General features: G+C 54.4%; 1 protein-coding gene across 5 annotated transcripts in view; it reads left to right on the forward strand.

The window, feature by feature from the left end:
• The window catches only part of VIPR1 (vasoactive intestinal peptide receptor 1), a 30,345-nt gene extending 17,002 nt beyond the window's left edge, over positions 1 to 13,343 (forward strand). For 2 of the 5 annotated variants that reach the window (XM_037848042.1, XM_037848056.1), the window contains 10 exons: positions 2,603 to 2,712; positions 4,045 to 4,154; positions 4,482 to 4,614; positions 7,063 to 7,216; positions 7,768 to 7,828; positions 8,120 to 8,186; positions 8,557 to 8,648; positions 10,831 to 10,960; positions 11,203 to 11,244; positions 11,868 to 13,343. In XM_037848042.1, coding sequence (XP_037703970.1) covers positions 2,603 to 2,712; positions 4,045 to 4,154; positions 4,482 to 4,614; positions 7,063 to 7,216; positions 7,768 to 7,828; positions 8,120 to 8,186; positions 8,557 to 8,648; positions 10,831 to 10,960; positions 11,203 to 11,244; positions 11,868 to 12,059 — 1,091 coding nt within the window. In that variant the 3' untranslated portion in view covers positions 12,060 to 13,343. The other 3 variants (XM_037848048.1, XM_037848065.1, XM_037848069.1) reach the window with 3 other exon arrangements.
• Positions 13,344 to 13,563: the final 220 nt, after the last annotated feature.

Below are 13,563 nucleotides of genomic sequence, written 5' to 3' on the forward strand. Positions count from 1 at the left end.
GGGGGGGGGCTTGTATTTGAAGACTCAGAGCCAGACCCAACTCTGGTTGCAATGATGGAAGTGAGTGGACTGAGTAGGGGCAGCTGAAGATTTTCTGCTGTCCTGGGGGCCTCTTGCAACAGTGTGGGTAGGAGACACGGGCAGAAAAGAGGCTTTCAAGGAAGGAAACAGACCCAGCCCAATGCCCCCTCCTCAGCAAAACCTTTCTGCCCTCCCCAGGAGCTACACAATGGAAAGAGATGCAACCCAGGGTCAGATCTCTGTACTGCTCCTTCCAGGATGTCCCTTCCCTTCCTTCAAGCTGTCCCTCAGTTCCTTGTCCATAAAATGGGGTGGTAAGTGGGGTGGCCAGGAGCATTTACAGAAATAATGAATATGGAATCGCCTGGCACATCCAGGTACATGGCAAAGTTTGGAAACAATTTAACACAAATGCCCAGTAACTCTCCCTGAGCTCATAGGACACCTTAACCCCTCCCATGGTCCTGCACCTGGACACCCAAAACAAACCCTCAGGTTACCTGAGTGCAGTGGGGGCCAAGGTTATCTAGGAAGACTCTGGGAACCTGCCCTCCTGTGCTCCACCCTGTCCTCTTTGTGTGGCCTTGGGCAAGTGACCAACCTCTTGGAGCCTCCACTTCTCAACTGTGAAATGGGATTACCTTCCTCATTGGATGGTTGAGAGGATGAAATAAGATCATGCTTATAAAGTGCACACAGCATTGACACGTGAAAGTTCTCAAAAGTTGTCGTGATGGCACCACTGCTGCTGCTGACAGTGGCAGTGTTGGTGGTGAGGATGCTGCTGCTGGTGAAGGTAGTGATGAGAGTGCTGCTGCTGGTGGTGGTGATGATGGTGATGATAACAATGAGGATGATGATGCTGGTTAGAGTGATGATGCTGATGGTGGTGATGGTGGTGGTGATGGTGATCGTGATGGTTAGAGTGATGATGATGGTGGTGGTGATGATGGTGATGGTGATGGTTAGAGTGATGATGCTGATGGTGGTGATGGTGATGGTGATGGTGTTGATGGCAACGATGACAACAGTGTTGGTTCTGATGGTGGTGATAGGTGTAGTCGTACCAATGAGAAAGGAACTGGGGAGCAGGGGCACTTGGCCCATCTGGCCTTCTGCCCCATCCCATCTAAGGCCCACAAGCCTCTTTCTCAGCATAAGTTCCACATACTGGAAGGAACAGGTGCCTCCCCTTCCCCTTTTCCTCACTTCACCCCATCCTCTCTCCTCCCATCCTACATCTTTCCTTCCTCCCCATTTCCCTACTTCTTCCTTTCCTTTCCTCCCCTCCTCCTCTCCCTCTCCCACCTTCTCTCTCTCCCCTTCCCCCTCCCTCTCTCTCCTCCCCTCCCTCTTTCCCTTTCCCTCCTTTCCTCCCCCTTCCCTTCCTCCTCCCTTTTCCTGTCGCCCCCTCCCTCCCCCTTCTTCTTCCTCCATCCCCTTCCCTCCTCCTCCTCCCCATTCTCCTCTCTCTCCTCCTCCCTCTCTTCCTCTCTCTGACCTTTCTCCCCTCCTTCTTTCTCTCTCCCCTCCCTTCCCAATTAGCCTGGCTGGCCAGCTTTCTCTTGGACTTAAGTGGCTCTTTTATGAGTCCCGGGATAATGGGGAGGGGAGTTCTCAGGCTCACCCATTGTCTATTTAACCTCCCCCCATCTCTCTCAGGCGAGAGGGTACCTCCCCAGGCCTGGAGAGTGGGGGCACTCAGTAGCATTCCTCACCTCACGTGATTCCTGAGAGAGTCCTGGCCCTTTGTGCAACTGTGCTGTAAAACCAGGGTCCCCCAGGCCTCCATGGACAGCGGGGCCCCAGCCCCCCTTGCAGCCAAGGATCCTGAACGCCATGTTCCTTGATGCCCCTCTCCTGTGCCTTTGCCTGGGCAGTTTCCCTAGCAGGAACCCCCTGCTTCTCCACTTATGAGGATTTCAGATCTGAGCCCTTTTCAGGGGCCCCCAACCTCCACCCACCCCCACATCATTGGTCCTTCTCTAGCAGCGCTTCTGAAACCCACAGGGTGGGGAGGCAACCTGGGCCCACAGGCCACAGGCTGGCTGACCAAGGAGGCCTGGGCAGGCCTGCACCCCATGCCCCGGCCAGAATGCTGTTCTCTGCACCCCCAGGACCAAGAAATCCATCTGCTGCACCAGCTCCCAAGCGCCCCATGACCCTGTGTCTCTGACACCAGGGTCCAGCCTCCATCTGTGACAAGGGTCAGCATTCAGCTGGTGGCAAGGGTCAGGGATCACTCTGTAACAGACATCCATGCTGAGTCCCTATGACAAGGCATTTATATTGCAGCTGGAGTCAGGATCAACCTGTGACAAGGGTCCCTCTGTCATCTGTGTCAGAGGGTCCCCTGATGTCTCGGGGGGGCTTCTCCCTGCCCTAGGTGCCTCCGTGATGCTCTGGTTGTCTGGGTCAGGACCACTGGAGCCTGAGAGCACCAGGGGTGGGTGGGAGTGGGGCCAAGTCCTCTGCCCTGTGCCATGACAGGGACAGCCAGGCCTCCACGGCCCACCCCAGGGACCGGCCCTGCTCCCAGCCCAATGTCTCTCTCCTCTCCCTGCCCCTGCCTTCCACCCAGGCCTCAACAACGTGAGCCGCAGCTGCACTGACGAAGGCTGGACACCCCTGGAGCCTGGCCCCTATCCTGTTGCCTGTGGCTTTGATAGCAAGGCGTTGAGTTTGGACGAGGTGGGCCTCAGCCTACCCCCACCCGACCCCCTGGGCACCTTGGCCTGCTGGGCTCCTTTTGCTCCCCCGCTAAGGGCTAAGGCTGCTGTCTAAATGGGAACCAAGCCTCCTGGGATCTGCCCTGTCTCCAGTCCTGCATTGCTGGGGGTTCATCTTCTGGCTTCCCGCTGACAGGGTGCAGGAGGAGAGGCTTTGTGAGTATAGCATGCAAGAGAAGGTCCCCAGGGCAGCAAAAGCCAATGCAGCACCCCCAGGCTGGGCCACCCTACTGCTTAGTGGAAGCCTTGCTTCAGGCCTGGAAGTGACAGGGGAGGCAGATACCATCACCCCTGTCACAGCCAGAAAGGAACCAGGTGCAGACCATGGAAGACAACAGCCTCAGATACCCAACAGCTAGTCGAGGCAGGGACAGGCACAGGGCCTGTTGTGCTCAGTCCCAGGACGTTGATCTGCATGGGTGTTTCTGTCGGGGTTGGGCCCAGGAGCCAGGTAGGGATAGTGATGGGGAGGCTGGAGGATAATTGGGGCCCTCAGCTAGGAACTCCCTGACTGCTCTAGTGGGTGAACACATATGTGTATGTCTGTCTGTCTGAGACCGCATCTGCCCCAACCCCACACACCTCAGATGAGGCTTCCACTCCTCCCAAGGAGACAGCAATTGTCTCAGAGGCCTTTGAAGCTCACCGGGAGCCTCAGGCCCTAATTCTCCTAAATCCCTCTTAACCACTTGCCCCAATCAAGCAGGATATGGGAAGTGGTGGAGAGGGAGGGGCTTTGTCCAGTGCCCGATGCTCTGAAGGTGTGTCCCTGAGGAGGCCACTGGGAGAGAAGGCGGAATAAGAAGCCCTTGGGGCCTAGCTTTGCCCTGCCCTCGTCTTGCTGAAAAGTCCAAAATGGGAATTAGCCCTACAGTGTCTCTTTAACATTCCACAGTCCCTGTGTGCCTCTCTTGGCCACACAGCATGAGGGCCCAGGGTCTTGGTCCCCTAGGGCATGAAGCTCAAAGTTGGGCAAAGAAGGAAGCCAAATACATGACTGATGAATGAATGAATGAACACACAGAACAGGCGAGGTCTTTTCCTCACTCCTTTCCTCACTGACACATCCCTCTTGAAGGAGCAGAGAGAAGTGGTTGAATTCAACCCCCAGCTCCAGCCTGGGAAGCAGTCTTGTACTGTCTCTGGAAACTTGGGGGTTGGGGGCCAGGGGACTAAAGGAGGCCACTCAGCTGCTCTGGAGAGCCCTGGGCCTCAAGGTAGAGGGCCCCAGGTCTGCCACCTCCCCCAGGTGAGCCCACCGCCCCACCCAAGATCCTCCCCCACCTCCATGTAGCAGCAGCAGCAGACAGTATTCTTCAATTCCGTGAAGACCGGCTACACCATCGGCTACAGCCTGTCCCTCGCGGCCCTTCTGGTGGCCATGGCCATCTTGATCCTGTTCAGGTGAGGCCCAGCCCAGGCAGCAGGACTCCAAGGAGACCTGGCGAGCATCCCTCCCAAACCCCCTGCCAGGCCAGCCTCTCCTGGAGACAGCTGAAGGCGGTGCACCTGTCTCAGCCTAGTCCCCCACAGGGACGGCCCTGCACGTGGGGATGGAGCACCTGCGGGTGGGGCCTGCATTTCGGGATGGGACACCCCCCCCTTTGGAGTAGGACCTACACACAGAGCCTACACCCTCCCCACCCCAACCTTGCTCAAAGCCCAGGATGGCGTTGGTTGGGGGAGGGTCCAAGGCCCCTTCCGCCTCCCAGACCTGCCCACCCCGTGTAGGAAGCTCCACTGCACGCGGAACTACATCCACATGCACCTCTTCACGTCCTTCATCCTGAGGGCCACTGCCGTCTTCATCAAAGACTTGGCTCTCTTTGACAGCGGGGAGTTGGACCACTGCTCTCGGGGCTCGGTGAGGACCCCCAGCCAGCCTACCTCCCTCAGTCTCATCTTCAGCTTTTCTCAACTGAATCTCCTCTTTTCCTCCTTTCTCTCTCTCTCTCTCCCTCTCTATCATCTCTATCTATCTCTATCTCTATCTCTATCTCTATCTCTTTGCAAGAATGACCAAATCCTGCACCAGACCCCACCTGGCAGCTTCTGGAATCCCACTTCCCTCCCAATGACAAGAGATCCTCCTGGGAAATCAGGGAGCTCACAGACCTGCCCGTGCTAGTGAGGAATGCCTCTCCTTGGAGGGAAGTGGGCACTTCATGGCCAGAGCCCCCAAACCCTCTTGCTAACTTCCCATGTGACCTTGGGAATCTCCTTGCCTCGGTTTCCCCATTTTTGCAAGGACTACCAAGATTCTTTCCATCCCTGCCCTCTACATATCCAGGGCTCTGCTCACCATGCCATCCTTTCTGCTCCTCTTCCCCTCTCCTTGCCATCTGGAGTCATTCCCCAAACACGCAGCCTTCCTCTTCTGTTCTCCTGCAGTCAGTCCAGTTCTGGGCCTTCCTAGGGAAGGGAACATCGAATGAGTTCACTGCTGGTCACTAAGGGTACATTTCTGAGTAATTCTGAGCTCAGGACCCCCTCACTGAGTGCCCCCACACCCCAGATCCTACCCCAATCTATGGCAGAGAGCTTGAGACCAGCCCTAGCTCCCATCCATTCCTTGTGGTCAGTGATTCCTTGTGGTCAGTGATTCACCCCAGAGGCAGTGCATATATCAGGGGTGAGCAGTACCTTCTACCAAAAGAATGAACCTATCACGGTGGAATCTCAGGCATCTCAACAAGGGGAAAACCCAGAGGAGCTACCTTGGCCATTCCCAGGGCTCCTCAAAAGATCTGGCCCAGGATCTGGGAGCCAAATCAAACATGAGCCACGGAATCTAGGGAGCAGCCTGTAGCCTCCAGTGCAATTTGTTAGGGATAATTGTGGAGACTGGCTTCCCAATTCATTAGCAGCTCCATGAAGCTTTTCTAAGGCAAGGAGAAAGCACAGATAATTGGCCTATTAAAGAGCTGAGTTATTCTTGTTGCAAAGCAAATGGGGGGAAGGCAGGGAAAGAACACATGCCTATAGCTAGAAGGACTGAAGTGGGACCTGAGGACGAACTTTCCAACCATTGGGAGGGTAGAGTAGGCTGATCTCTGAGGAGGTCTCAAAGCCAAGCCCTCTGGAAGGAAGGATGGGAACGCTTGTTCTGGGTAAAAGGACAAGTGGAAGCTATAGGGCTTCCTGGAGGAGGGTGGCTTTTAGTCCTGGTTCACAGGCATGTGGGCTTGATTTGAAACAGGAAACTGTTTCTGAGAGGGTCAGAAGGGCCCAGAAAACCTTCAAATCATGCCAGGTGGGCCACCCAGAACTGCTAGATTGTCCCACTTAGGGGTCTCCCTGACTCAGGGGTCTCCTTACCTACCTGGAGAACCCACTCCTCCACTAGCTCCCCTGGTCCCCAGGAGAAATGGCCACCCCTCCCCTTGCCTCACTTTCCTGCTTACTACTTCCTCCTCCTCTTCACTCTGCTCAGCCCCATCTCGCCTCAACACTTCCTTCTGGGCTACACGCCACAGTCCGTACCCCACACCCCTACACATTCAGGAGGTTCTTTCAAACTCAAGCAAGAATTCTCCCACATACCTCTTCCAGCTACCTTCAACCCTAATTGGAATAAGATGAATGAGTAGATGTGTGGGGGGAGCAGGGGGGCGATGGTTAAGTGGATGGGTAGATAGGTGGATGGCTGACTAAATGGGTGCATGGATAGCTGAGTAGGTGGAAGGACAGGTGGATAAAGTAAGGAAGGTTAGACATATTATGGGTTGAGGGTTAGGTGGGTAGGTAGGTGGATGATGGGTGGGTGAGTGGATTGATGGGTGAGTGGGTAGATGAACGGATGGAAGGCTAGGTGGGTAGGTTAGTAGTTGGGGTCCAGTAGGTGAATAGGTAGATGAATGGAGAGATATATGGGTGGGTGGATTGATAGATAGGAAGATGAATAGATGATGGATGCATGCATGGCTGGTAGATGGATTGATGGGTGAGTTGGTAGTGGGTTTCTGATGGGTGAATGGGTAGATAAATGGATAAATGGATAGGTGGATGGGTGGGTGGTTGGATGTATAGGTGCGTGAATGAGTAGATAAATGGGAAGATGGATAGATAATAATGGATAGATGGGTAATTAAAATCACCAACATATCCCAAAGCATCAGATGATCTGAAATCAGGGATAATGAGAAAACCACTGAGTGCATTTTTAAGGAGATAATGCAAAACAACAAAGAGCTTAAGTGGCTGTACTTCAACTCTTTGTCCACCCCCACTACCTCCCACCCCCAAAGAGAGGTATGGGCAGGCAGGGACCCTGCCAGCCCAATGAGACCCCTCCTTGCTTCTCTCCCTGCAGGTGGGCTGTAAGGCAGTCATGGTCTTATTCCAGTACTGTGTCATGGCCAACTACTTCTGGCTGTTGGTGGAGAGCATCTATCTGCACACCCTGCTCGCTGTCTCCTTCTTTTCTGAGCGAAAGTACTTCTGGGGGTACATACTCATCGGCTGGGGTATGGTACCAGGGAGGGCTGCCAGGCTGGGGACTGAGGGGGCAGGGCTTGGGGAGCTCACTTGGTGGGGGAGGGTACTAACCCAGTGTGCAGAGTTAGCATCTTGCTAGGCCACAAGTCCTGCCTGCAAAGCTCTTGATCCAGGGCTGATAAAAGTGCCCCAAATATCTAACCCTGGGGAGGTGCCTTCAGATGCAGCTGCACCTAGGGCTTGATCTGTGAGACAGATAAGTTGTATAAACATCCTTCCAGTCCCCTTCAGCCCCTGAAACACACAGGACCACTGTAATTCTGTACAAAGCCTTTGTTGAAATTAGAAAAAGACTCCCTCTAGGAGGACACAGCCTCTCAGGCATAGCCCATCCCCTTGGTGGAGCATCTTTGCACAGTGAACAACTTATGCAACCTTAGGAGGCAGCCCTGGAAACCCACCCTTTTTCCTCTCCCTCCCTCCCTCTGGCTCTGAATTTCTCCTAAATCTCTCCCTTTTTCCCTCTACCCTCTGCTCCCTGGGCCCTCTTTTCTCTTTCTCTCTTCTGTGGCCCTGACAGGAGTCCCCAGCACATTCACCATGGTGTGGACCATCGTCAGGATCCATTTTGAGAATGATGGGTGAGTGTCACCCGCCCCCTGCCCCTGGCTGCCATCACCTGGGGGCAGATCCCCTGGGTGGAATGAGGATGCCACACAGGCTTGACAGGTGGAAAAACCACAGCACTTAGTCCAGAGGGGCAGGGCTGTAGCTGGAGGGTGACCTGGCAGGGGATGGGGGGGATCACTCTGGGCCCGTGGTACCTCAGGGGTTAGGAGGCAGAGCTGGGGATGACTGGGAGGCTCCTGTCCTGCTGGCTTTCTCTGGCTGAGGACCACCTCTTGTGTTCTCCCCCACCATGCCCTGTCCAGGTGCTGGGACACCATCAACTCCCCACTGTGGTGGATTATAAAGGGCCCCGTCATCGCCTCCATCTTGGTAAGGCTTCCTCCTACCACTCAGAGACGGGGAAATTGAGGCTCAGGTTGGGGAGATAACACCTAAGGTCACAAGAAATTCATGTCTAGGTCAGAACTAAAGCCTAGGCTTCCTAATGCCCAATGCACACCCCCATCCTCATCCCCATCAGTTCTTCCTCTAGAGTAGAAAAAACGGATTGGGAGGCACAATCCTCAGGGATGTGAGGGAGTATTCTTGTTCAATCTGCCCAGAGCAGGGAGACCTAGGGGAGAGGGAAGATGGAGGGGCAGCAGGGCCCTGGGGAAGAAGACAAGCCATCAGCCCAGGGGGGCTGGACATCCCTGCCTCTCCTCTCTCTGACCCCCCAACCACGATCTCAACCCACCAGGTGAACTTCATCCTGTTTATTTGCATCATCCGAATCCTGGTTCAGAAACTACGACCCCCCGATGTCAGGAAGAGTGACAGCAGCCCATACTCGTGAGTGCAAGCCCAGTGCTCTGGCTCCCCCTGCACCCCCACCCCAGATCATCCCACATCCCCTTGAGGTCCTCTGACCCAGAACCTCCAGAGTCACACAAAAGCCACATTGCTCTTATCCACCCCCACTCCAACAGCCTGGCTCAGCCCAAGAATGTCCCCTGGCCCAATTTTACAGAGGAGGAAACCTACACGAACTCCCTCTTCCTCAAGGGTTTGAGGGCACATCCCCATGGGTGGGGAGTGGGAGACGCAGCATCTTTGCTTGGAAAGGGGTGAGGGCTGTTCTCTGGGGTTGGGAGGGCTGGAGAGGCAGGTGGGTTTTTGTGGGAGCAACACAGCTTGTTGGCAGAGACAAAGAAGCAACAAAGCAGGGAAAGGGTAGTTGTGAGAAAGCGAATAGGGGTCTGCATTGTTCATCAGTGCTGTGTTGACAAGACAGGCCTGGAGCATCCCACGAGGGCCTTCCAGGCCTGGGATTCTAGAATGCCCTTCTGGGTCTGGCATCTCTTTGGGGAGTCTGTGCTGTGATTTAAAGATTCCTGGCTAGAATGTCACGAGCTGCTGGATGTAGGATTCTATTCTGGAATCCTGTGATTCTCTCTGATGAGACGAGGACTTGTGTTCTGGGTGTGACAGCATTCTCTCCTGCCTGGTGTACAGCAGGGCTTCCCTTCCTGTTTAAGAAAGGAAGGCTCTAAGGGGGTCTGCATTCTGCTTTAGGGCAGCACATCGGGCCTGGGCACCCTCACCCTCTCCTTTGCCTGCAGGGCCTTTCCCCCAATGTACAATCACTCAAAAGAGCTTGACTCTGAGGCAAAGGGAGCTGGTCATCACCAGGTCTATGTGGGTGAGATGGAAACTGAACAGCTGTTGGCAGGCAGAATGGGGGAGGGGAGTAGGAGATGGAGCTCCCCATGGGGTGGGGAGTGCTGTCAGCTCCCACTCTCCACCTCCCCATAAGCCTTTGATTTAAAGAAAGCCTCCATCTGTCAGTGTCGTATGTATGGGATAGGTTTGCAGCCAAGGGGGGCTGGGCAGTACTCAGGATCTTGGCATGACTGGGAACCAGGTCCAGGAGGGAGTGGAGGGCAAGGCCAGCTCCTCTGTCCGACTTGCTGTGGGACCTCGGACCCACAGCCCTCCCTGGGCTGATGGCCTAGACAGGAGATTTAAAGGCAGAGACACCACTCTCCCCCAGGCCTTTCTCAGACACGCTCCATGAGTTTACGCATGCCTTGACCAGCTGTGAGGTCAGGTAGCTGGGAGGCCTGAACCAGGATGAGCCTGCTCCGTGGGAAGGGGTGAGTCATTTGGAATTAATGTGGACCCTGCCAAGCACAAATGAGGCTGATGAAGGAGGAGCTAGTCCTTCAGATTATGCCAGTGTATGTGTATTAGTGTGTGTGGGTGGGGAAGGGAGGTTTGTGGTCCCAGAGAAGGTGGCAGTCCCTGAAGAAGTGTACATAGCAGAAAAGCCAAAGACAGAGGGCTGGACTGGTTGACTCTTGGGTCATCTCTGAATATCCAGACACAAACTTGGGTGCCCACCACCCTCCCAAGTGACCTTGGACATATGTGGTCAGCACCCCAGTTAGAAAGCCTTCCTTCCCAGAAGTCTTCATTCTGAGTAGGGAATTGATGCACTGCACTTTATTGCACCCAAAGCACTTGAGAGTTTTAAGCAGACCCCCATTTCTGTAATCTGCCCATATTGAGCATGCATTTACCCCATTAGACAGATGGGGAAACTGAGAGTAGGAGAAGGGGAACCAGAATTTCCTATTGCCTTAGAACATCTCCCCGTTGGCTACCAGAGAGCCTGAAATACCACTACTGTGCATCATCCTCAGGATTCAGCACTGACCTTTACTTTATACTCTCTCCTCCAGAGGGGTAAGACGAGAGTAAGTTTTATTTTCCACTCTCATGCTTCCAGGCTAAGAGGGCTGACCAGGGTGGGGTGGGGGGAAGTCATGAGGGCAGAGGCACTACAGATACAGACCAGGAGCATGCGGTAAACATGTGGCCCTAACATTTACCGGAGCAAACAACCCATCTTCACGCATCCTGGTCATTGTCTCTACCGTCTGCGCCCCAGCCCCCGCTGCCCCTACACTAGGCCCTATCGTATCTGCATGTGTGGACACATATCCCCTACCTGCCCCTCTCTTATCCCCAGGAGGCTAACCAAGTCTACACTCTTGCTGATCCCCTTGTTTGGGGTACACTACATCATGTTTGCCTTCTTCCCAGATGACTTTAAGGCTGAAGTGAAAATGGTCTTTGAGCTCATCTTGGGGTCTTTCCAGGTATGAACTGTTGGTTTAAGGCTGCATTCTTTTCTAGACTTTGACAGAATTCAACCCGGGGCCTTGGCCACCTTGCCACTGCTTTCCAATCTGTTCAATGCTATAGGCATTGCCTGAGCAGCTACTATGTGTCTAGCCCTATGCTTAGCCAGAGGAACACAGGGGCTGGGGAAGAGAGTGGGGCAGGGCTGGGAGCTCCTGGGGTCTGCCTACCCCACCTCTTCTGCACTCTTTCTCCCCAGGGTTTTGTGGTGGCCGTCCTCTACTGCTTCCTCAATGGTGAGGTAAGTCTCTCCTAGATTTTAGGGCCAAGAAACAGAACTCAGTTGGGCCTAGGACTCAGAAATGCTGGTATATGTGCAGAGCAAGGATGGGTTGTGCCTTGCTACTCCAAGTGTGGTCCTCAGACAAGCCATAGCAGAGTCACCTCCGTTATTAGAAATGCAGATTTCTGAGCCCATTCCAGACTCGCTGACTCAGAAGCTGCATTTTAACAAAACTTCTTGTGCACATGAGTTTGAGAAGCATCTACTTAAATGACTGTGCGCAGGGTGAGCAGGGAGGGGTGGGGGGCAGTGAGTGAAGGCTGAGCGGCTGTGGAGCCCTGGTTGCAAGACACAAAAATCCATTTGTCCGAGCTCACGTGAGCTGGAGGGTGGGGACCAGAAGTATGAGTAGAGTACCACCAGGCAGCATCCCTCTCCCGACCCAAACTGCATTCTCTGATGCTGATTCCAAGTCCAACTAGGACCCAACTCTGCAAGGCCCACAGCAGATCCGGGTCTCTCAGCACAGACTCCCCAAAGAGGATATGATTGGCTGGCTCAGCGCCCTAAATAGGGAGCAGTCCAATCAGCAGCGGGGGAGGCTTCGCAGGGGCGGGCCTGACTGCACTCCACTTTCCCAGGTGCAAATGGAGCTGCGGAGGAAATGGCGGCGCTGGCACCAGCACGGTGTCTTGGGGTCGGATCCTAAATACCAGCACCCATTGGGAGGCAGCAGTGGCGCCACATACAGCACGCAGGTCTCCATGCTGACCCGCGTCAGCCCCGATGCGCGCCGCTCCTCCAGCTTCCAGGCGGAAGTCTCCCTGGTCTGACCGCCAGGGGCCCTGGGGCCCGTCCCGCTCCCACCCATCCGGGCGGCACCCAGGGCAGAGGCCTGCCCGGGAGGAGAGACCGTCCCTGGGCTCGAGGCTGCCCTGGCCCCCAAGTCACTCCTCGGACCCCCCTTGGAGAAAGCAGTGCTTGAGCCTGCCTGGGGAGAGGAGGATGCATAGATGAGGAGTCGTTTTTATGTGGCAGGAGAGCTGAGAGCTCATCCCCGGGAAGATGAGTGTGGAAACCATTAACCAGACTCCTCCTCCAAAGGCTCCCTCGGCCCATCAAGGGCAGAGAATTTGCATACTCTCATTCTGGCTCCGCCTTTTAGTATCTTCTGAGCAGTACAAGGAAGCAACCGCCCATTCTCAAAGATGTTGGTATGATGGTGCGCTGTGAGGGGAGAAAAGTCCTGCCCCGAGAGGTCATCTTGGTGCCCCCCTCTTAGTTGCCTGTGTCTCAAGGTGAGTGAGTTTTGTTGTGAAGAGATCTGGAGGTTTGGTTTGGGGAGCATAGCTAGCTGTCTTCTGGTCTCCAACAATGTGGAGTTGGAGATCCCCAGGCCTGTCTCAGACTGTGGCTATAGCTGGAACAGTGAAACCTGAGGACTGACGAACTCTGGAGTCTCTGGAAAGTGAGGAGACTGCCACAGATGCAAGCTCTGTAAGCCTCAGTGGCTTCATCTGTCAAGTGAGAACAGTGGCACCTGCCTTCCATATCCCTAGGGGCTATGACAGGAACAAGAATCAAGGTCTGCCTTGACTGCCCACCCACGATCTAACTGCGTAACCAGGCTCGGCCTTTTGCATCCATGGGAACACGACCCTCACGTCAACTCAGCAAGGTGGAATTACTGTTCCTATTTCACAGATCAAGAAACTGAGTCTCACAGGGAGCAGGTACCTTACCCTGCCACACAGACAAGATTTGAACTCAGATCTGCCTGACGGGAAAGCACAGACCCCTAACCGCTACTGTTTTTAAATTTTAACAAGCTGGATCCTCTCGTGGGTTATTTGTATCACTGATATTATCACCCTCATTCCTGAATCCCCATCCCTGCTCCACTTTCCCTGCATATAGCTGAGGAGTTGTCCAGACCATGTATCATTTCAACAAGAGCCTGGTGGTTGTGGCATCCTATGTCTGCCCTTCACTCCTGTGGCCTCACGGTTGTCCACAGATCTCAGAACCCAGCTTCCTACCCACACCCACCCCCCAGCCAGAAGATCCCCTCAAGTTTGCAAATGGCTTGTGTAACAATAAATGTTGGGTTGAATTGGCTTGGTTTCCCTGGTGGTTAATATTCCCATGTGGCCCAAAATGGGGACCAGCTTCCAAATTGTGGCCATCTCCCCTCACCCCATGGAGGGATGGTCCAAAACATTGCTGAAGCCAGATGCCCTCTCACCCCCCAGTTTCAAATGGGAATTCCACAATTCCATGTGTGGAATACACAATTCCAAGGGCCTTCAGTTCACATCTTTTGTGTGTATGTTTAAA

The sequence above is a fragment of the Choloepus didactylus genome, chromosome 1, assembly GCF_015220235.1.
Source record: "Choloepus didactylus isolate mChoDid1 chromosome 1, mChoDid1.pri, whole genome shotgun sequence".
Taxonomy (NCBI): domain Eukaryota; kingdom Metazoa; phylum Chordata; class Mammalia; order Pilosa; family Megalonychidae; genus Choloepus; species Choloepus didactylus.